At 44.4% G+C, this 23,474-nt stretch overlaps 1 protein-coding gene across 2 annotated transcripts in view; it reads right to left on the bottom strand.

Moving 5' to 3' along the window:
• Positions 1 to 23,474, bottom strand: part of LOC136871783 (venom dipeptidyl peptidase 4) — a 281,475-nt gene that overhangs the window by 58,704 nt on the left and 199,297 nt on the right. For both annotated transcript variants that reach the window (XM_067145363.2, XM_067145364.2), the window contains exons 10-11: positions 19,414 to 19,655; positions 12,262 to 12,654 (exon numbers count right to left, since the gene is read on the bottom strand). In XM_067145363.2, the coding sequence (XP_067001464.2) occupies positions 12,262 to 12,654; positions 19,414 to 19,655 (635 nt within the window). The remainder of the gene's footprint in view (positions 1 to 12,261; positions 12,655 to 19,413; positions 19,656 to 23,474) is intronic.

The following is a 23,474-nucleotide window of genomic DNA, read 5'->3' as shown; positions in this document are numbered from 1 at the left end:
TGCGTCGTACCCATGTGTGCAACACCGCGGGTCTGGGCGTAGCCTGTGAGTTGTACCACTATATGAGCAGCACCGTGGGTCTGCGTTGCCTGTGATTAGTACCCACTATGTGAGGAACACCACGGGAATACCAGCGCCCGTGTTTAGTACACCTAGGTGGGGAAACTTCTCAGTTTGCGTTGGCTATGAGTTGCGCCATTGTGTGAGTCACACCATAGGTCTGCGTTACCTGTACGAAGTACAATACTTGTGAGTAGTACCATCTTTTGTGGAACACCGTGAGTCTTCGCTACTTCTGATAAATACCCCAACATGACACATACCATGGTTCTATTTTACTCGTGACATGTACCATTCTGTGGGGCCTTAGACGTGGATTTTGCACCCCCTTTAGACACCAAGCATCATTTTGCTTTATAAGTGCCACGAACCTGCTACGCAGGCGTAGCAGGGGGAGAGGTGATACTCCCACGTGGCGCGTCCCAGGTGGCGGATAGGGGGGTCCTAACCGGCTTGCCGGCGGACTTGAGGGAAATAAAATACCTCTCGCGGACCAAACACACACCCCCTGTGGGTGGGGGAGGCAGACGAATAATACACCCACGGTATCCCCTGCCTGTCGTGAGAGGCGACTAAAAGGGGCGACCAAGAGATGATTGCATTCGAACCATGAAACTACATGTGATTAGTACCACCACGCGGAGAACACCAAGGGTCGCTTTTACTTGTGCGTAGTACCACTATATTAGGTACGAAAAAGGAGCACCGCGCGGTCGGCTTTTGCAGTACCTGTGATTAGTACCACCATATGAGCAGACCCATGGGATGATAGCTACCATAGTTCTGCCTTGCCTATGATTAGTACCCACTATATGAGGAACACCACGGGATAGGGAGAGGTCCCTGTGGTTAGTACTCTTATGTGATGAACACCATAGGTTTGCGTTGCCTGTAAATGGCGCCGCAAAGTGGGAAAAACATAGGTCTGTATTATACGTCGAATTTCATAACCTCTGAGTAGTACAATAATGTGTGGAATACCGCAAGTCTCTGCTACTTTTGATTAGTACCGCAACAGGACAGATACCATGGTTCTACATTACGAGCGATAAGTATCATTCTGAGGGGCCTTTGACCTGTATTTTAGACCCATTTAGACACCAAGCATCCTGGATTCAGGATTGTGCTTTGGAAGTGGTCCCTTGGTCAGTAATACTATTAACTATGATAGTTTTTTGAATCAGATCCACTGATTGTTTTAAATTCATGTTCATACATTCATTCATTCATTCATTCATTCATTCATTCATTCCATCATTCATTCTTCATGACATTATTTATTTTGGTCAGTGGATGATTTTGAACTTTTACTTTGTCGTTTCATTTCGTACCATTAGGGGCCGATGACCTCGATGTTAGGCCTCTTTAAACAACAAGCATGATGATGATGATGATCTTTATAAGTGTTTCCTTGGTCGGTAATAATGTTATTTTTGATGTGTTTTGAGTCTGATCCACTGGTTTTTGTTTGTTTGTTTGTTTGTTTGTTTGTTTGTTTGTTTGTTTGTTTGTTTGTTTTTTTTGTGTTTTGTTGGGTTCCTCTCCATCCATTCGTTCTTCACGACATTTTTTTATTTTGGTCAGTGGATGCTTTTCAATTTTTCGTTGTTATCTCATTTCGTACCATTAGGGGCCGATGACCTCGATGTTAGGTCCCTTCAAACAACAAGCATCATCATCATCATCATCATCATCATCATCGCCATCATCAAAACGACGTCTTCTGTGATTTTCTTTAAAATTATATATATAGTCTTCCTTCATTCCTTAATAATAATAATGTAATTTGTTTTACGTCCCACTAACTACTTTTACGGTCTTCGGAGACGCCTAGGTGCCGGAATGCAGTCCCGCAGGATTTCTTTTACGTGCCAGTAAATCTACCGACACGAGGCTGTCGTATTTGAGCACCTTCAAATACCACCGGACTGAGCCAGGATCGAACCTGCCAAGTTGGGGTTAGAAGGCCAGCGCCTTAACCGTCTGAGCCACTCAGCCTGGCCCTTGATTCCTTGTTAATAGGCATATTGATATTTTAATTCTGGTACAAAGCATACTTTGTGTTTTAGGTAGCTTCTAAACTGAAGAAGCGTTACTGGCTGACAAAAAAAGAAATAAAAGATGGAGCAACCAAAATGGAAGGAGGAATCGAAATGAAACTTCACATGTTGAGAGGGTATGTGATGTTATTTCAGTGAATACAAAATCGAGTCAAATTTGCAAGGAAATTGTAAGTACGAGCCCACTTATCAGCATAACGCTGCACCCCGTATGGCCTAGATGCATGTACTGGTTCGGTTAGGAAGGGTGTCATAAAGCCGTTGTATCCTGTCCTGAGACAAGCTGGCCCACAAGTGTTGTGATTGATACTTGATATCCTGGATACTGGCACTGGGATGGAGGTGACGTCCGAGCTGATCACACATATGATCTATCGGTGACAGATATGGGGATCTTGCTGGCCACGGGAGTACCTGAACATCACGCAGACAGTCTGTGTGGACGAGAATTGTCCTGTTGCAAAATGGTGATGATGATGATGATGCTTGTCGTTTTAAGGGGCCTAACACCTAGGTCATCGGCCCCTGATGGAACGAAATGAAATGACAAAACAAAGGTTTTAAATTATCCACTGACCAAAAGAAGAAAAAAGATGACATGAAGAATGAATGGATGGAAATGAATCCAAAACAATCAGTGGATCCTACCCAAAAATTACCAGAAAGAAACATCGTTATCGACCAAGGGACCATTCTAAAGTACAGTCCAGTTGATAATGATGTCGCTTTTTGCCAAAGGGGTCCAAAATCCAGGTCAACGGCCCCTGATAATGGTACATGTTGCTAGTGACGTAGAACCATGGCATTTCTCAAGTTGCGGTACTAATAAAAGGTAGCGTAAAATCACGGGGACGCAGACGAAGAATACACCCACGGTATCCTCTGCCTGTCGTAAGAGGCGACTAAAAGGGGCGACCAAGGGATGATTAGATTAGAACCATGAAACTACTTGTGATTAGTACCACCACGCGGGGAACACCATCAGTCGCTACTACTTGCGCGTAGTACCATTATGTTAGGTACCAAATAGGTTTGTGATTAGTAGCACGCAGGAGCACCGCGCGGTCAGGGTTTTATGGTACCTGTGATTAGTAGCACTATATGAGCGACACCAGGGTTCTGACTTGCCTATGATTAGTACCCACTATATAAGGAACACCACGGGATAGTACGAGTCCCTGTGGTTAGTACACTTATGTGATGAAAACCATGGGTTTGCGTTGCCTGTAAGTGGCGCCGCTATGTGCGGAACACCATAGGTCTGTATTACATGTGCGAATTTCATAACCTGTCAGTAGCACCATAATGTGTGGAATACCGCGAGTCTACGATACTTTGGATTAGTACCGGAACATGACAAATACCATGATTCTACTTTCCAAGCGGTAAGTATAATTATGAGAGGCCGATAACCTATATTTTAGACCCTTTTACCTTGCAAGCATCACCGATTCAGTATTGAGCTATAGAAGCAGTCCCTTGGTCAGTATTACTATTGTTTTCCGTCAGTTTTTGAGACTGAGGCATTGCGGGTCGGCTCCACTGATTCTTTTAAATTCATATCTATCCGTTCATTGTTCGTCCTCACGCTTTGAATTCTGGTCAATGGAGGATTTTGGATTTTACTTTCAATTGCGTCTCATTTCGTACCATCGGGGGCCGATGACCTAGATGTTAGGTCCCTTAAAACAACAAGCATCATCAGCATCATCAAAGATGTTAAAAATGCTTTTCTACGAACCTGCTACGCAGCCGTAGCAGGGGGAGAGGTGATACTCCCACGTGGCGCGTCCCAGGTGGCGGATAGGGAGGTCCTAACCGGCTTGCCGGCGGACTTGAGGGAAATAAAATACCTCCCGCGGACCAAACACACACCCCCTGTGGGTGGGAGAGGCTGACGAATAATACACCCACGGTATCCCCTGCCTGTCGTGAGAGGCGACTAAAAGGGGCGACCAATGGATGATTGAATTAGAACCATGAAATTACTTTTGATTCGTACCATCACGCGGGGAACACCATGGGTTGCCTGTACTTGCGAGTTGTACCACTATGTTCGGTACGAAATGGGTTTGTGTTTAGTAGTAGTCATGAGCGTGGCCTGGGGGTTTCCAGTACCCGTGCGTCGTACCCATATGAGCACCACCGCGGGTCTGGGCGTAGCCTGTGAGTTGTACCACTATATGAGCGACACCGTGGGTCTGCGTTACCTTTGATTAGTATCCACTCTGTGAGGAACACCTCGGGGCCCGTGGGACCGGCATCCGTGCCTAGTACACCTAGGTGAGGAAACTCATTGGTTTGCGTTGGCTATGAGTTGCGCCATTGTGTGCGAAACACCATAGGTCTGCGTTACCTGTACGAAGTACAATACTTGTGAGTAGTACCGTCTTGTGTGGAACACCGTGAGTTTCGCTACTTTTGATTAGTACCCCAACATGCCAATACCATGGTTCTACTTCACTCGCGAGATGTACCATTCTGTGGGGCCTTAGACATGGATTTTGCACCCCTTTCGACATCAAGCATCATCGTGCTTTATGAGTGGTCCCTTCGTCAGTAGTCAATTAGCTATGATCTTTGAGTCTGATCCACTGTATTTTGGTTGTTTGTTTCCTTTTTTTGTTCTTTTTGTTGGGTTCATGTCCATCCATTCATTCTTCATGACGACATTATTGTTTTTTTTTTGGTCAGTGGAAGAATTTGACATTTTTGTTCTTTCATTTCGTACCATTAGGGGCCGATGACCTCGATGTTAGGCCCCTTTAAACAACAAGCAAAAATGCTTTCCTGGACTTCAGTCTTCGTTTGGCAGGTTGGTATCCAAAGAGTGGATGTGAAGGCATTAAATTTGTTTTAAGCCTTTCGTTGTTAGCAGCAACCTCTCTTCTGACGTCACAAGGAGCAATACCGGTAAGGTAATTGATTTTCTCGAGAGGAGTTGGCTTCAGGACACCAGTAATTATTCTACAGTTTTCATTGAGTGCCACATCAATCTGTTTTGCGTGGGCAGATTTGTATCACGCTGGACAAGCATATTCACCGGCGGAGTAACATAAGGCTAGTGCAGTAGTTCTAACAGTTTGTGGGTGTGTGCCCCAAGTAGATCCAACAAGTTTTCTAAGTAGTGTGTTCCTGGAAGAGACCTTTTGTTTTACATTCATACAGTGCACCTTGAAGGTGAGACTGCGATCGAGAGTGACGCCCAAGTATTTGGGATGGAAGCAGTGGTCTAGCGTAGCTCCATTCCATGTCACGAGTTTCCTGTTGGCTTGTCGATGTCGTAGATGGAATGCACAAACTTGCGTTTTGCTCGGGTTGATCATAGTAATTGCCGAGTTCTTCTAGGGCAGCTTTCAGGGTGCATTCTATCTCTTCTTCAAAACTATCTGACTGGACAGCGAAAGCAAGGTCATCAGCATAGATAAAACTCTGGGTGTCTTGAGGCTGTGGCTGATCATTTGTGTATACATTAAATAACAAAGGCGCCAGTACACTTCCTTGAGGCAAGCCGTTATTTTGAGTTCGCCAACGACTTCGCCGACCCTGAATTTCAATAAAGAATCGGCGGTTATGAAGAAGTGTAGCTACCAGTCGTAATAACTCAAGATCTTTAGTAAGACTGTGAAATTTTTTTAACAGGAGTCTGTGGTTTACCGTGTCATACGCCGCTGTGAGATCAACAAATGCGACGCCTGTGACTTTTTTTAAATTCAAACCCATCTTCAATGTGCTGAGTTAGATGCAAAATCTGGGAGGTGAAATTTCTTCCAGGTCTAAATCCTGACTGCTGTGGAATAATAAGTGGGTCAATAACTTCAGTAAGGCAATTCAACATCATTCGTTTCGTGATTTTATACAAGTGGCATAGAAGAGATATTGGTCTATAACCTTTTGGATCTTCTGGGTTTTTGCCTGGTTTTAGGATTGCAATCACCCGTGACTTCCCCCAAGTCTTTGGGATGTTGGATGATGCTAGGCATTTGTTGAATAATTCCACGAGCCACAACTTTGTTCCAGAACCGAAGTGCTTTATTTGCTCAGTGCAGATATCGTCCAAACCTGCAGCTTTGCCACTTTTGCACATTGTAATACCAGTTTCTAATTCATTGAGATTAAATGGTCTGGCTAAAGTACTGATAGCCTCAGATTCCCCGGTCACAATTTTTGACTCTGATTTCCTAATAGTTGATCGTGATTTGCCGTTATTAAGCAACTGTGAAACAATATGATTGGCTGTAACATTAGCATGGACTGAACATTTGCTTGGGTCACTGTTCAGTTTTTAAGAATTCTCCAAGCCTTTTGACTATTAACTCAGAAATCTGTTTCCTCCATCAGTTTCAACCAAGTTTTCCTTTTGTTTTCTGCGATTGAAGAGAGTAAGTCATGTCCGGCTGAAATTATCTCTTTGCTGAAAGGGTTCACTTCGAAGAGGGCAAGGTAGGTCTCTAGGTAGACTTTTGCATGAGCAGTTAAACCTTGGTAGTAGTGTGTTCTGCAACCTTTGGGTATTGATAAACGTGATGCTCTCGATACTGCATCAACAATAGTGTCGTAAGATTCTGGTTCTGGAGGAATCTCCCGTATGAAGCTGTCAAGTGTATTTCTAAATTTTTCCCAATTAGCCTTTTTGAAGTTAAACCTTCTCCGAAAAGGTACTGTAATCGGTCGTGTTACAGTGGTTATTTGGCACATAATAGGGTGATGTTCAGAGTTGGGTAGAGGAGAACAGACTGATTTCGCACACTGCTGAGATACATGTTCACTGGCGAAAATAAGGTCTGGATTGTAACCACGTTTCCATCGACCACTGTTGAAACTTGGCGGAAGCTTACTGTCATGTATAAGGTTAAGTTGGAAATTATCAGCCCACAGCAATACAGCATCCCCATTTCCATCATCATGTAGAGGTAGAGGTGGGATCCCTCGCTGAGTCCGAGGGAAAAACCGACCCTGGAGGGTAAACGGATGAAGAAAGAAGAACATTAAATTCGTTCTAACAGGCATAAAGCTCCGAAATGATCAATTTTAGCATGCTTTTCAATTTGGTTTGCTTTTTGGTCAAGTTCAGATACCGCAATTTTTTTTTCTGATTTCATTACCCGTATCCTACTTCTCAATTTACAGATTGTTTTCTGTAATTTTCTCATCCGTATATTTTTTAGATTTAACAGAGTTACTCGTAGACTTTCCTTGATATAGAAACGAGACTTGTACTCCTTTTCATTTGTGGCTGACGAATGAAGATATGGTATGTTTATTGTTATCTGAATCGGAACTTTTACTAAATTTTGATGGCAATACATCATTTTTGGGAGCTAGACGCTTCCTGTGTTTGACATTTTCCTGTTTGTGAACAGGATACACAATGAAAACAGAAGGAAATTTTATTGATGTGCTTACACTGAAATCTGTTTTATGAGAAGAATTGCTAGGTGCCTAAAGAAATCCTACTATATCACCTTGCCTAGAAATAGTTTGCTTCCATTTCTCCCTTAAACCGCACTCGGAAGGGAAACTATGAAACGTAAATTTTTCGAAATACAGAGAGGTCATCAACCGACAGAAATAATATTCACAAAATCAACACAGCATCACAATTACTCCGCATATCACAATGTTAAAGTCCGTCAAGAACAGAACGGAAACCTGACATCTAGCGGCTAAACCGTGAACACGGTCGGGCCGCTTTTTCAGCGACAAATTAGTAGCTATGTCCCGGGCAACGATTTGGGTACCTTGAGATACCTTGATGTGAATCTTGGGCCCGTCTGGCCAATGATAATGTAATGTAGGAGTTCTGTGTTGTATTGTGTAACTGAACTGGTGGAAAGCTTGTGCTTCTTACGCGAAATAACAAAGATTCTCTTTCCACCAAACATGTATTTTAAGAATAGCAAGTCTTGTAAATGGGAGCTATTTCTCTCTATAGCTTATTCCAAAATACCCCTTTCTATATTGTCATTCCTATTGTTATCACTTGCTAAACACTGTTAATGTGGTTGTTTATTTTAAATAAAATTGCAACAAATAAATTGAACCATACAGTTCATGGACCAATAGTATAGATTTTAGTATTAGATATTGGGATTACCTGGGACCACCAAGGAAGGCATCGTCTTATAGTTTATTTCATAAAAGATTCCAGAAGAAGCGTTCTCGTGGGAAGAGAGCTAGTGCATCATTATGAAAATTTCCAGAGCCTCATTAAAGGGATTTATGGCTCAAGCCAAGCCACTTAATGAAGATTGGGGACGCTCCCCGGATCCCGGCAAACTAACTTTCGGAGGGAAGAAGGAATTAAATTAATATATTTGGTTACGAAAGAGATGCATTGGATCTGATACAAGAATTGCAACCTGCATAATTTGTGCTTAATTTTGATATGCAATATGGCTGTAATCATAAATGCATTCGTTAAGTAGGGTACTTGACGTGCTTTGTGCGGGAAAACTTCGAGTCGCGGGCGCGCGTATCCGACACGCGATCAAGCGTCGTGGCTACGCCAACCTGATTATAAATGCAAGGCCGCCTGGCACGTCAGCCTCATTCTTTGACCGTAAGGCTGCTTGAACGAAGTCGTCATGCTGCAAGTCGGCACCTAGAACAACGTTTTATCTTCGAGCTGCACATACAACTAGCACTACTGAATCTGCAAGAAAGTAAGTAGTTAACCCGCATATTCAGCTGAATTCTTGATATTACCTGTGTTGATCTGCTATGGTGAGATGAGGTACTGCCTATTATAGACTGATAAACTAGTAGCTTCATATTTCTGTGAGGTCAAGTTGTAACTGACGTAATGCTAGAATAAATGTAGGCTCAGGGTAGTTCTGATACTACGACATGTTGTCCGAGTGAAAGAATAAAATAACAGTGTTACTAAGAGTGATGAAGAAACTATAGTGTACCAGGTTTAAAATTCAGAACAAGGCTTGGTCAATGTAACGTGTCCACGAACCTGCTACGCAGGCGTAGCAGGGGGAGAGGTGATACTCCCACGTGGCGCGTCCCAGGTGACGGATAGGGGGATCCTAACCGGCTTGCCGACGGACTTGAGGGAAATAAAATACCTCTCGCGGACCAAACACACACCCCCTGTGGGTGGGGGAGGCTGACGAATAATACACCCACGGTATCCCCTAACTGTCGTGAGAGGCGACTAAAAGGGGCGACCAAGGGTTGATTGTATTAGAACCATGAAACTACTTGTGATTAGTACCACCACGCGGAGAACACCAAGGGTTGCTTTTACTTGTGCGTAGTACCATTACATTGGGTACGAAATTGGTTTGTGATTAGTAGCACACAGGAGCACCGTGCGGTCGGCTTTTTCAGTACCTGTGATTAGTACCACCATATGAGCAGGACCATGGGATGATAGCTACCATGGTTCTGCCTTGCCTATGATTAGTACCCACTATATGAGGAACACCACGGGATACGGAGAGGTCCCTGTGGTTAGTACTCTTATGTGATGAACACCATAGGTTTGCGTTGCCTGTAAATGGCGCCGCAAAGTGAGAAAAACATAGGTCTGTATTCTATGTCGGATTTCATAAGCTTTGAGTAGTACAATAGTGTGTGGAATACCGCAAGTCTCTGCTACTTTTGATTAGTACCGCAACAGAACAAATACCATGGTTCTACTTTGCTAGCGATTAGTACCGTTATGAAAGGCCGATAACTTCGATTTAGGACTCCCTGTTGACTGCACGCATAATCGATTGTGTTATGCTATAGCAGTAGTCCCTTGGTCGGTAATACTATTTTGTTACGTCAGTTTATGTGAATATGAGACCTTGCGGGTCGCATCCACTGATTGTTTTAAATTCATGTCCATCCATTCATTCTTCGTTCTCACGCTTTTGAATTCTGGTCAGTGGAGAATTTTAGACTTTTAATATGTCATTCCATTTCGTCTCATTTCGTACCATTAGGGGCCGATGACCTAGATGTTAGGCCCCTTTTAAACAACAATCATCAATCAATCAATGTAACGTGTGAGGCACGATATTAGTGGAAACAGGCATCGAGTCTGGACAGTCTGTAATAAGTAAATTTGTTTCCAGTTACCCCTGCATCAAGCCAGAACGAGCTTCTATATCATCATTGCGAGGAAGCCACAACGGGAGCTGAAGCCCGCACGACATCGGGAATCGATCCAGGAACGTGGGGCGTACCTGATCAGCGCGACGTCGAAGGGGACAACTTCCAACCATCTAAGGAGCTGTACGAAGGATTCACGCAAGATAGAATGTCTTCAATCGTTCACCGGTATCTGCTGCAAGCTTCTTAGTTTGTCATGATGTGGTAAATTCAGTGGTCCACAGGAAGGGCCGCTCCGTCATGTCATCAATCATATAAGGTCAGAGCTTTCCAATTCTTTTTCAAGCATGTCATTTAAATTTAGATAGGAACAGGGGGGACGTCAGCCAACAGGTTAGTTTATGGTAGGAAAATTCTTGGTAATAAAGAGCTAGGCCTCAAGCTCGAACCCCGTACATTAGGGTGGGTAGTAGGTTGTATATTCCTTGTTGGTGTGATTATATTTCATTTCGATAGTATTATATTAGTGTACGTGTAATCTTCATGGGTCAGGTCGAACTCCCTTGGTCAGTCATGTTAGGTAAGTTTGACAGGCAGGCACTGTTTATTGTGTAGCGTTTAGGCATATGACTCTGCAGAGGTAGGTTGTGTATTTGAGATCAGGATTTACCCCGTAATTCACCTAGCTTTACTGACAGGGTGAGCGAGTCCGTATGTTTGAGAGATGTGGGCATTATGCATGTAGCTGACTGTATGAATTGATATGAGAGAGCCCCAGCACAGATTAAGAGTGTATTGGATGCATTTGAGATGCCTTATTATGCCTATGTGATTATAGCTTACTGAATTGTGCCTTTGTATTATCAAGGATGAGCCCATTGGAGGCGGAAATGAGATTTGTTGTATTACTTGTGATATTGAGATGAGGGCGTGTAGCCCATGTGTATTTAAGAGAGCGGTTTTAGCAGCCAGATTATGTGAGGTACTTTGAAAAGCGAAGTTTCTTAGCACTCAGCTACAAGTCAGTCAGCTGAGCTCATAAATTGTGTGGACCGCTGCCTGTCGAGTGCACTGCTGGTGAGGGTTGTTGTGCCTGACGTCACAGTCTTGAAACTCGGTTATACTGCTGTCTGCAGCTTGTCGAGTGTGTAGAGGGGAGAGGACGACCTTGATGTTTTGACGCAGGGAGAGATTTTAGTTCTGTTTGTTCTGCTTTATTTTAACACTTGCCCGTTTGATGTTGACTCCTTGGACAAGATGTTTGTGTTCCTTTTTATATTGCTTGTATGTGATTATTCAACGCCTTGCTCTTCATGGGACCAGGGATCTAGACCGGGTCAGGGCACTGTACATTATGTGTTTATATTTGTTTGCACCGGGGTTCGATGGTACGAGGCATAGTAAAATTTTATGGGGAGATTACTGTTAGATGTGTATTTCAGCAGATCCATTGTCTCTTTATTTCATTACTTACACAATTGTACCATGCTTGTTACAGCAAAGCTGTTTCGTGAAGGCAGTGAAGTGGTAGTCATCGGCTCAACATTATCTTTACCCCAGTCACATTTGAAAGCTCTTATATTTGTAAATAGTATTTTTATGTAATAAATCCCTGATTGTAAAACTTTGAATGCAGCGATGTTTTCTGTTAGATATTTTTTGTAGGATTTTCTCTTACCCTGCATCATATCGTATCCACCTAAGTTATCTTTTATGTCCTCATTTTTCACCCTGATGCCCTGATTCATGTTCTACTGAGCTGCGGATTGTGGATACGCCTGTAAGGTAAGACATGTGCCGTACATACATCTTTTCTTGGATGTATGGGTCACTATGATGTTCTTGGTTCGAATTCGGCATTAGCCTGACGAGAATCAAAAACATTATAGGGAACAAAATAAAGAATAATATTTTGGGAACCCATTCCAACTTTTGTGTGTGTCACTTCTCCAGTTGTCTAGGCCCCGCCGTTTCTCCCTCTCTCATGCCCTTGTGTCTGGTAATAATAATAATAATAATAATAATAATAATAATAATAATAATAATAATAATAATAATAATAATAATAATAATAATAAAGCCAACTTACACGTAGACGATAGTAGGATACTTGGTCTTGCCGCTGAGATCAGCGTCAAGCGGTAGCCATAGACGGATTTGCGCTCTGTACTTTTCCGTCACGTTGATGTAATCGTCGATAAAATCTGGCAAGATCCGCTTCTTTAGTACCTCCTTGAGCTCCTTGTTGTCCTGCCAGATCCGTGGCGTCGTTTGAGAGTTCACAGTGTAGAGAGAGATGGTGGGTGGCTGAACGCGATCAGAGCAGCTGAGAGCGAAGTGCTTCAAGTTGGGGCTGAACGAAGCTGAGGCGTATTGGCAGTCGGGCTGATCACAGGACAGACATTGAGGTTCTCCTCCTTTGTCCGACACGACGTATACGTGGCGTCTGGATGGGAAGTTGGGCTCTGTCCTCTGATAGTAACTGAAACACAAGACCACCCTTCATTTTGAGCAGAGTTTCAGACGATCATGGGAAATATACCACTTATTTTATGTCTGGACTTAACAGTAAGTAAAATCCTACATCAAGCAGTAATCCCAGATTGTTCTGCCAAGATATTATAAGAAAAATTCGAATACGTGTAAAAATCAGGAAGAGAAATAACAATTCACAATCAACCAATATATGCACTTCATCAGTAACACTGTACAGTGTCATACACCATGCTGATCAGATTATTCTTCCTACCACAGCGACGCATCCTTCATATAGAGAAGAAACATTGTCATCCCGCAAACACAGCTGACCAACGTGCAATGTGTTTCCACGGAGTAATAGGCTCTTTGTATATGTATTGCATTTTTTCACATAACACTTATGTTATAAATATGAAAGTTTTCAGTCTTTAAAATTATTTCAAAATACTTTAAAACATCATTTTCTTAGTCGAACACATCCGAAGTGTAACGGTTCAAATCCCGTTACAAACATTCCTCAGTAATGATTATTATTACTAAATATTATTACTTTTGTATTCAATTCTATCATCTGATTTCGCTATTAATTAATTATCGCTTGCTCCATTTCATTTCCTATATTATGTATCATAGGTATGTGTGTGTTAGTATTAAGGGAATTTGTATATTGTGAGATTTGCTGCTTAGTCTAATAAGATATTAATTTATTGTGCGAACTAACGTTTAAGAAGTTGCACGAGGTGGTGTCGAGTCATGCTGAATACCCATACGTCACTGCGTTCATTTTGAAACAGGAAGTGCTCGGAGGGAGCTTTTACCCTGTCTGAGGATGGATTTTGAAACATGCTGATTGGCCAAAGTACTCATCGTTCACTGCCTTTAACGATGATATCAGCCAGACCGTCGGCGAGGAAATAACTTATATCACCCGAGTTATTCTTGCTGCTGCTGCTGCGGAGTCCATTCCGTTCTACTCGGGGACTCCTCGCCGAAAGCTCGTTCCTTGGTGGAACGAAGAAATAGCAGCAGCTATCAAAGAACGCCGTCGCGCTCACAAACGTTACCGTCGACAGCCTACTGCGGCCAACTTGGTAACATTCAAGAAACTCCGCGCTAAGGCGCGAGTTCTTATTCGTCAAAGTAAGAAGGCTTCATGGGAGAGATATGTGTCGTCTATGACGTCACATACTCCATCATCTCAAGTGTGGACTAAGCTTCGACGGATTTCGGGTATCCAAGAATCATCTTCTGTACCGGGAATTTCCATTGCTGGCAATATTGTCACTGAATCCCTCCTGATTGCTGACCATCTAGCCAGTCATTTCGCGGATGTATCTGGCTCCGGGAATTACCATCCTGATTTCCTCGCTGTGAAGCGAGAGGCAGAACGTTATTACCTTAGTTTTGCCTCTCAAGCTTCAGAGGACTACGACGTGCCCTTTACGGAGTGGGAACTCCGCAGCGCCCTAGCGCTTTGCAAGGACACGTCTCGTGGACCGGACAACATCCACAACCAGATGTTGAAACACCTTAGTGATGATAGTCTACTCTATCTCCTTCGTGTGTTCAAACGTATCTGGATGGAGGGTGATTTTCCGTCTCAGTGGCGAGAGGGCATAGCCATTCCTGTCCTCAAGCCTGACAAAGATCCTAAGTATGCAGGAAGTTACAGGCCGATTTGTCTTACCAACTGCCTGTGTAAGCTATTTGAGAGGATGGTAATTCGCCGACTCGTGTCGTGTCTGGAGAAACAAGGACTCTTGTCCGAATACCAGTGTGGTTTTCGAGCCGTTCGATCCACTACTGACAACTTGGTCCGCCTGGAGAGCTCTATCCAGGATGCGTTTCTCCGTAAACAGCACTTGGTAGCTTCTTTCTTTGACTTAGAGAAGGCCTACGACACCACATGGCGATATGGTATGCTTTCAGTCCTGCATCAATGGAGATTCCGAGGTAACTTGCCGGTATTTCTTGCGAATTTTTTGTCCCTCCGTCTATTCCGTGTCCGAGTAGGGAGGACATATTCGCAATATCACGTTCAGGAAAATGGAGTCCCACAGCGATCGGTCCTTAGTGTCACTCTGTTCGCGATTGCCATAAACGGTATTGTCGCTGCTGCTGGTCCAGCAGTAATACCGCCGCTATATGTGGACGATTTTGCTCTGCACTATAGCTCGTGCAGAATGGCAGTCGCAGAGCGACAGTTACAGCAAGCTATTAGGAGGGTGGAGAAGTGGACCTTAGAACATGGCTTTCGGTTTTCTGCCGCAAAGACTTCCGTTGTCCACTTTTGTCGTCAACGTACTCTTCACCCTCATCCTGAGCTTTATCTAGGAAATGTCATTCTTCCAGTTGTTGACAATTACCGATTTCTTGGGCTCCTTTTTGACAGAAAATATCGTGGGAGCCACACGTGCGGGAGCTAAAAGTGCAATGCACTAAGAGGCTTAACCTCTTGAAGTTTCTTAGCTGACCGCGTGGTGCTCCTGCGATTCTATCGGGCACACATTTTATCCCGGTTAGACTACGGCAGTGCAGCATATGGCTCCGCAAGACCAAGCGTTCTTGCGAAGCTGAACAGTATCCACCACAGCGGGGTTAGGTTGGCGACGGGAGCTTTTCGTACAAGGCCCATCGCTAGCCTGCTCGCTGAGTCTGGTGTACCGCCTTTACACCTGAGACGCCAGCAACTCCTACTTACGTATGCTGCAAATTTGCGACAGATGCCACTTCATCCGAGCTATCCCTGCGTGTTCAACAATGGCAACCGTTTGTTGTACGCTGCTTATCCTCGTGCGACGCGGCCGGTTGGGATTCGCTTGGATAGCAGTTATGAATTGTTTTACGTACCTTCGATTCCTTGCCTTGTCAGAAAACCAAGTGGGGTACCTCCGTGGGTTGTACGACGACCTGAAATCATCCTGGATTTACACACTGGCCCGAAAGGAGACACGGACCCTTCGATTTATCGGACGCTCTACTTGTCCGTTCTTGGCCGCTATCCAGGTTCAGTCGTCGTTTACACGGATGGTTCTAGGACAGATACGAAGGTGGGCTGTGCGTTCGTTGTCGGAAATGATCGGTTTCTTTTTGCTCTCCCGGACACCTGTAGTGTGTACACAGCGGAGCTTTAAGCTATCTGTGGAGCTCTGCGGTACGCACTGTACAATGAACGCCGACGCTTTCTCGTGTGTACTGACTCCTTGAGCAAGCTCCAGTCTATTGATACCTGTTTCCCTCGGCACCCTCTGGTGCAGCGGATCCAGGACCTGCTGGCCGGGTGTTCGGATGCCGGCACCAGAATTACGTTTGTGTGGCTCCCCAGCCACATGGGCATAGAGGGAAACGAGTTAGCAGATCAGGCTCCCAAGGAGGCAGTTACACTGCCCCCGTTGCCTTTCAAGGTTCCAGCAAGTGATATTCGCTCTCAGCTGAGACATCTGGTTATGTCTCATTGGGAGATGGAGTGGCAGGCCATCCCACTTCCCACTAAGCTGAGAGAGATAAAAAGAACAACAAAGGTATGGAGGACTTCCCTTCGGGCTTCGCGGAGGGAAGCCGTGGTATTATGTCGTTCTTCGGATCGGCCACGGTATCTTGACTCACTCGCATCTTTTGAAAGGAGAACCCCCTCCGGTGTGTACCTGCTGCGACCATCTTACAGTGGTACACATCCTTACGGAGTGTGTGGACCTGGTCGATCTGCGCCGTAGTCTTAACCTTCCGAGTACTATCTCCCTTATCTTGCGCGATGACGAGCAGTCAGCAGACCTCGTCATCCGCTTTATGAGGGATAGCGGTCTGTTTTATCGTGTGTGATGATGTCCTTTGTCCTAGTGCTGTTTATGTCAGTTGCGCTTTTATCTCATTGACTTCATTTTAGTTTGTGTTGCGCATTTTAATGTGTTATTTTAACGTGTAACGTAAATTATGTGTTAATATCTGTACTACTGGGCAATGCCTTATTCCTTCGTTTTCTTTTATTTACTCTTATTTTAATAGAACATACGGCATTGCGTATTAGATCCACTGAATGTTTTAATTTCACCCTCATTTTTCTTCATCACCATTCCTTCTAACTCTAGTCAGTGGATACTTTTTAAAATTTTAACTTCATGTCTCATGTCATTCATTTCGTTCCACTAGGGGCCGATGACCTTCGATGTTAGGCCCCTTAAAACAAGCATCATCAGCAGAGATTAGTATCCACTCTGTGAGGAACACCACGGGGCCCGTGGGACCGGCATCCGTGCCTAGTACACCTAGGTGAGGAAACTCACTGGTTTTCGTAGGCTCTGAGTGGCGCCATTGTGTGAGAAACACCATAGGTCTGCGTTACCTGTACGAAGTACAATACTTGTGAGTAGTACCGTCTTGTGTGGAACACCGTGAGTTTCGCTACTTTTGATTAGTACCCCAACATGCCAATACCATGGTTCTACTTTACTCGCGACATGTACCATTCTGTGGGGCCTTAGACGTGGATTTTGCACCCCCTTTAGACACCAAGCATCATTGTGCATTATAAGTGGTTCCTTGGTCGGTAATAATGTTATTTTTGATCTGTATTGAGTCCGATCCACTGGTTTTTGTTTGTTTGTTTTGTGTTTTGTTGAGTTCCTGTCCATCCATTCATTCTTCATGCCATATTTTATTTTTATTTTGGTCAGTGGATGCCTTTGCAATTTTTGTTCTTTCATTTCGTACCATTAGGGGCCGATGACCTCGAGGTTAGGCCCCTTTAAACAACAAGCATCATCATTCCCATAGAGGAGAGACTCACTTTATACAAACTATAATTAAGAAACAGTTGTAGTGTATTAGACCATTCTTCTTATCATAGCCCCAGTCATTTCCTATAGAGGAGATTCTCACTGTATATAAACTGTAATTAACAAACTGTGGCCTTGTATTGGACCATACTTCTTATCATCGCCCCAGTCGCCTCTCTGCGTTTCGCCACAGAGAAGGGACTCACCCTGTATGGATGTGGTGAGATACACCATCCATCAAGTAGGACAGCATTGATGAAGACGAGAAAGAGCTAAATTATTGGTGGAACTTCCTTCGCCGACCCAAGGAATTGCTGGCGCGCTGTGGGATACCTATTGGACAAAATGAAAAACCCAGGTTGACGATGGTATTATCTCTGTAGGAAGTCCTTTGTTCACTCAGACTTTTTTTCTGAAATAAGTTGTTCGGCTGAGGCCAAGAACAAGTTTCCACGAACCGAGAGGTGATACTCCCACGTGGCGCGTCCCAGGTGGCGGATAGGGTGGTCCTAACCGGGTTGCCGGCGGACTTGAGGGAAATAAAATACCTCTCGCGGACCAAACACACTACCCCTGCGGGTGGGGGACGCACATGTAGAATACACCCACGGTATCCCCTGCCTGTCGTAAGAGCCGACTAAAAGGGGCGACCAAGGGCTGACTGAATTAGAACCATGAAACTAATTTTGAATCGTACCATCACGCGGGGAACTCCATAGGTTGCCTGTACTTGCGAGTAGTACCACTAAATTCGGTACGAAACAGGTTTGTTATTAGTAGCAGTAAAAGCCTGGCCTGGTGGATTCCAGTACCCGTGCGTCGTACCCATGTGTGCAACACCGCGGGTCTGGGCGTAGCCTGTGAGTTGTACCACTATATGAGCAGCGCCGTGGGTCTGCGTTGCCTGTGATTAGTACCCACTATGTGAGGAACACCACGGGAATACCGGCGCCCGTGTTTAGTACACCTAGGTGGGGAACCTTCTCGGTTTGCGTTGACTCTGAGTTGGGCCATTGTGTGAGACACACCATAGGTCTGCGTTACTTGTACGTATTGCAATACTTGTGAGTAGTACCATCTTTTGTGGAACACCGTGAGTCTTCGCTACTTCTGATTAATACCCCAACATGACACATACCATGGTTCTATTTTACTCGCGACATGTACCATTCTGTGGGGCCTTAGACGTGGATTTTGCATCCCCTTTAGACACCAAGCATCATTGTGCTTTATAAGTGGTTCCTTGGTCGGTAATAATGTTATTTTCGATCTGTATTGAGTCCGATCGACTGGTTTTTGTTTGTTTGTTTTGTGTTTTGTTGAGTTCCTGTCCATCCATTAATTCTTCATGCCATATTTTATTTTTATTTTGGTCAGTGGATGCCTTTGCAATTTTTGTTCTTTCATTTCGTACCATTAGGGGCCGATGACCTTTGATGTTAGGCCCCTTAAAACAACAAGCATCATCATCAAGAACAAGTTTCACATTACATAATACTTGAGGTCAAGAACAAGTTGTACAATGCAAAAATTTTAGAATCGGATTCCTCGTAGAGCAGACAAAAATGTGATATAAACCTGGGCCAGGCTCTCAAGTACCTTAAGCCGGAATGTTTTTTAAAATCTAGAATTGAATGGTGGGACATAATTAGTATAAAGTTCGTATAGCTGATGCTGCCTCGTCATTATGTTCACTGAATAGGTAGGAATTGGTCTAAGGCTTGGTCTCCACACTCATTCGAATAAAACCCTTCGGTATTTTTGTAGTTGTTATTTGTACGGGGCTTTCGTGGAGGATGCAGGTTTGTCAAACGATGTATAAATTATACACCAGGCACTTTTGGGTAGGAGTGGGCATTTCAAACTACATTCTATTCCAACCTATGATACGTCATAGTATGATATCTCAGTATTTACGAAGTTTCGAACCTATGTTTACAAACATTTTGGTGTCCTCTATATTTGAAAAGTGCAATGAAAGTATAACTCACATCCTGCCGGCCGAGGTGTCCCAGCCGTATATGTTGGTGACTACTGTGTTGCCCGCAGTGAGCGGCTGTAAAGGCTGCTCTCCGACCTCTGGGTTTCGTCTGAGCAGCGTGAGCTGCGAGAAACTGCTGCCCTCTGCGACCTGAGGCCAAGACAGCGTCGTAGCCAAAGTTTCGCCTGTCTGGTTGTAAACAATCTGGTGAGGGATCTGCAGCCAACCTCTCTCCTGGTTGATGAAGAAGTCCTGAAAACAAGCACAAGTAAAACTACAGTGTCCGCGGTATCCCCTGCTTGTCGTAAGAGGCGGCCAGGGGCTCTTAACTTGGGAGCGTTCTTTGGCTACTACGGGGTCACTGGCTTCCACTTACTTCTGGGAGGCTTCTTACTATCATGTATCATATGCGACCTCCCTTTATCAACTCTTGGTCTTTTCTGACCCCGACGGAATTAATAGTATTGGAGGCACAGGGAGTCTTTCATTTTCAAGCACGTCGTGACATCTGTGGCCTCTTTTTCTTCTTAAAATAATCATCACCACCACCACCACTGCACTCCCCAACAGAAATTAAATATAGGCTTTCGGATTCCTAGATAGTGCAAAATCACACCTACAAGGGATGAAAGACGAAAAATAACACCCTTTTCTATTCGAGCAACACTAGAGCTGAGCAAGCTTGTGAGTGTGGTGGTGGTGGTGATTACTGTTTTAAGAGCAACCATTCTCTAATCAGAGGGAAAATTGAAGTGGGCACTAAGTTCTAACAATCAAAGTATAAGCAAAACAAAGGGAAGGGTCAAGAAGGCGTGAATAAAAAACTCGCCAGGCCTCAAATGTCTCATACCGGCTGGGTCGGAAGAAAATGAGTTGAGCAAGAGAGGTCGGCTAGGAAAGATGAAAGTGAGGAGCCTGACACAAGTGGAAGCAATGGCCTCCTCTTAGTCACCTCTTACTACTGGCAAGGGGTACCGGCTTCATGCCTCGCTTGTATGCACGTCATACAGAACACAGGACAAGCTGATCTAAATCAAAGTGTTGTTTCCAACGGTAGCAGATCGACATCGCTTCGGGCGTCCACGCAAAACAAGAGGAGCTCTAGGCCGGTAAATAGGCACGCCACATGCACAGACGAGTTTGGAGACTGCGAATACCCACGTTGTGCGCAATAGACTCCGTGATGGGGGTTGTATTCCAGAAGATTCTCGGTTTGGCTGGCGTTCGATGGGCTGGATGAGATCAGTGGTCCAGAAAGTTCTGCACCGATGAAGTGCGAATTAGTTTACACCCTGATGACAGCTCTCTGCTCATATGGCGGGCAGGATAGGAACGTTACATTGGATTATTCACAGTAGAACTTCACCACCAGCTAGGAGGTTCAGCACTATTCTGGGCAGGTATCATGTTCGGCCACCACTGGTTTTCATGAAAGTAAACATGGTGGTCGCAGTGTACCAACACGCCATTCTCCGATCCATAATAAGTGTTTTTGCAGAGACTCTAGAAGAAGGGTTTATTCCACAACACGGTAACGCTCATCCACACTGTGTCCGCCTCCGTAGCGTAACGGTTAGTGTTATTAACTGCCTCCTCGGAGGCCCGGGTTCGATTCCCGGTACTGCCAGAAATTTAAAAATTGCAGGAGGGCTGGTATATGGTTCAAATGGTACACGCAGCTCGCCTCCAATGGGGGTGTGCCTGAAAAGAGCTGCACCACCTCGGGATGAGGACACGCGTTTACTTTATCCACGCTGTGCAGCATCTATGAATACAGGGACGTGTAATGATCACTGTCTTCCCCGCACATGAACTCCATACAGCACGGGCGAACGTTTCTTAAAAGAACGGTTTCCAACCCGCACTAACAATTTGGACCCTAGAAGATGCTGGCGTGGAGGAGTGGGACCGTTTGCATCAAGAAATGCTCAATGATTTGGTACTGAGCAGATCTGTCGCAATCAAGAGTGTCTCAGGGTTCATAGAGGACCAACACATTATTGACTCATGTGATATTCCTTAATTTGTTTGACTCAGTGTTTTTCTTCTCATACCAGGCCCAAAGTTTACTAATATACTATACTATGTTCCACCTGAACACTGCGCCTTTTAATGCTCGACTTGTTCAACATGTTCGAGATACCACCTGAGGCGCACCCGCGTTCTTCGCCTTGTTCATGCGCAAAATCATTAATGAATATTTACGAGGGAGTCGGATTGAGCACGGTTCAGCGACGTTACCGACACCGTGCAGTCTGTACCTTACCTTTGCGGACAAGTGGTCGTGCCGTCATAACACCCACCATTATTCGCATAAATGCTGCAAGAAATGACACATGGGACGTTCTGTTGCGACCCCACGAGCCTGCTACGCAGGCGTAGCAGGGGGAGAGCTGATACTCCCACGTGGCGCGTCCCAGGTGGCGGATAGGGGGGTCCTCACCGGCTTGCCGGCGGACTTGAGGGAAATAAAATACCTCTCGCGGACCAAACACACACCCCCTGTGGGTGGGGGAGGCTGACGAATAATACACCCACGGTATCCCCTGCCTGTCGTGAGAGCCGACTAAAAGGGGCGACCAAGGGTTGATTGTATTAGAACCATGAAACTACTTGTGATTAGTACCACCACGCGGAGAACACCAAGGGTTGCTTTTACTTGTGCGTAGTACCACTACATTGGGTACGAAATTGGTTTGTGATTAGTAGCACACAGGAGCATCGTGCGGTCGGCTTTTGCAGTACCTGTATTTAGTACCACCGTATGAGCAGGACCATGGGATGATAGCTACCATGGTTCTGCCTTGCTTATGATTAGTACCCACTATATGAGGAACACCACGGGATAGGGAGAGGTCCCTGTGGTTAGTACTCTTATGTGATGAACACCATAGGTTTGCGTTGCCTGTAAATGGCGCCGCAAAGTGAGAAAAACATAGGTCTGTATTATATGTCGAATTTCATAAGCTCTGAGTAGTACAATAATGTGTGGAATGCCGCAAGTCTCTGCTACTTTTGATTAGTACCGCAACAGAACAAATACCATGGTTCTATTTTGCTAGCGATCAGTACTGTTATGAGGGGCTGATAACTTCGATTTAGGACCCCCTTTAGACTGCACGCATAATCGATTCAGTGTTATGCTATAGCAGTACTCCCTTGGTCAGTAATACTATATTGTCACGTCTGTTTAAGTGAATATGAGACATTGCGGGTCGCAACCACTGATTGATTTAAATTCATGTCCATCCATTCATTCTTCATTCTCACGTTTTTGCATTCTGGTCAGTGGAGAATTTCAGACTTTTAATATGTCATTCCATTTCGTCTAATTTCGTACAATTAGGGGCCGATGACCTAGATGTTAGTCCCTTTTAAACAACAATCATCATCATCATCATCATCGTTCTGTTGCGACCAATGAAACCAATCTAGGCGGACGCACGTATAAACCATGTTTCCAGAGGTAAAAATATCAACAGCCCTGTATGGACAGAGAGAAACATTGAATCACTGACGTCCTTAACACTGAACGTCTTGAATACATCTTTAATAGTGCAAAACGTGTCTGCTGCTTACCTTAGCCGTCTTGTTTCTGACCTATGATGCAGCAGGAGTGCATCGCCAACTGCAAACTTTTTGTAATAACGAATTCACCATGTGCGGCACTATAGCAATGCTGCCAATACATCTTACTCGCACCAGTAGCAGCTGCTGAGGGTTACTGGCGTGGGGGAACTACTTTTTCACAAATTTACATTCTTAACCCGCCAGTGCACGGGTCATAAAAAGTTACATGAGTAAACGGGTTGGGTCTCACAGACCCATCATCATATTTCTTGTTTATAGTATGCTAATATATTTTTATTTTCAGTATTCATTCCCTCCTATTCCGATAACATCATAAACACATTGCTGTCACAAAACCTTTGATGATTAACACTTACTTAACATTTTACAAAGCAATTCTCTAACCACTGCAAATTTACACACAATATTTTATTTGATCAAAAAATTCAGAACTTATCAAGTCAAAATTTATGAAATCGTCATAACCTAATCTTCACGATC

The sequence above is a fragment of the Anabrus simplex genome, chromosome 4 (genome assembly GCF_040414725.1).
Source record: "Anabrus simplex isolate iqAnaSimp1 chromosome 4, ASM4041472v1, whole genome shotgun sequence".
In the NCBI taxonomy this organism is placed as follows: Eukaryota; Metazoa; Arthropoda; class Insecta; order Orthoptera; family Tettigoniidae; genus Anabrus; species Anabrus simplex.
The sequence above is the reverse complement of the archived record's forward strand: the minus strand, read 5'-3'. Positions and strand labels throughout refer to the sequence as shown.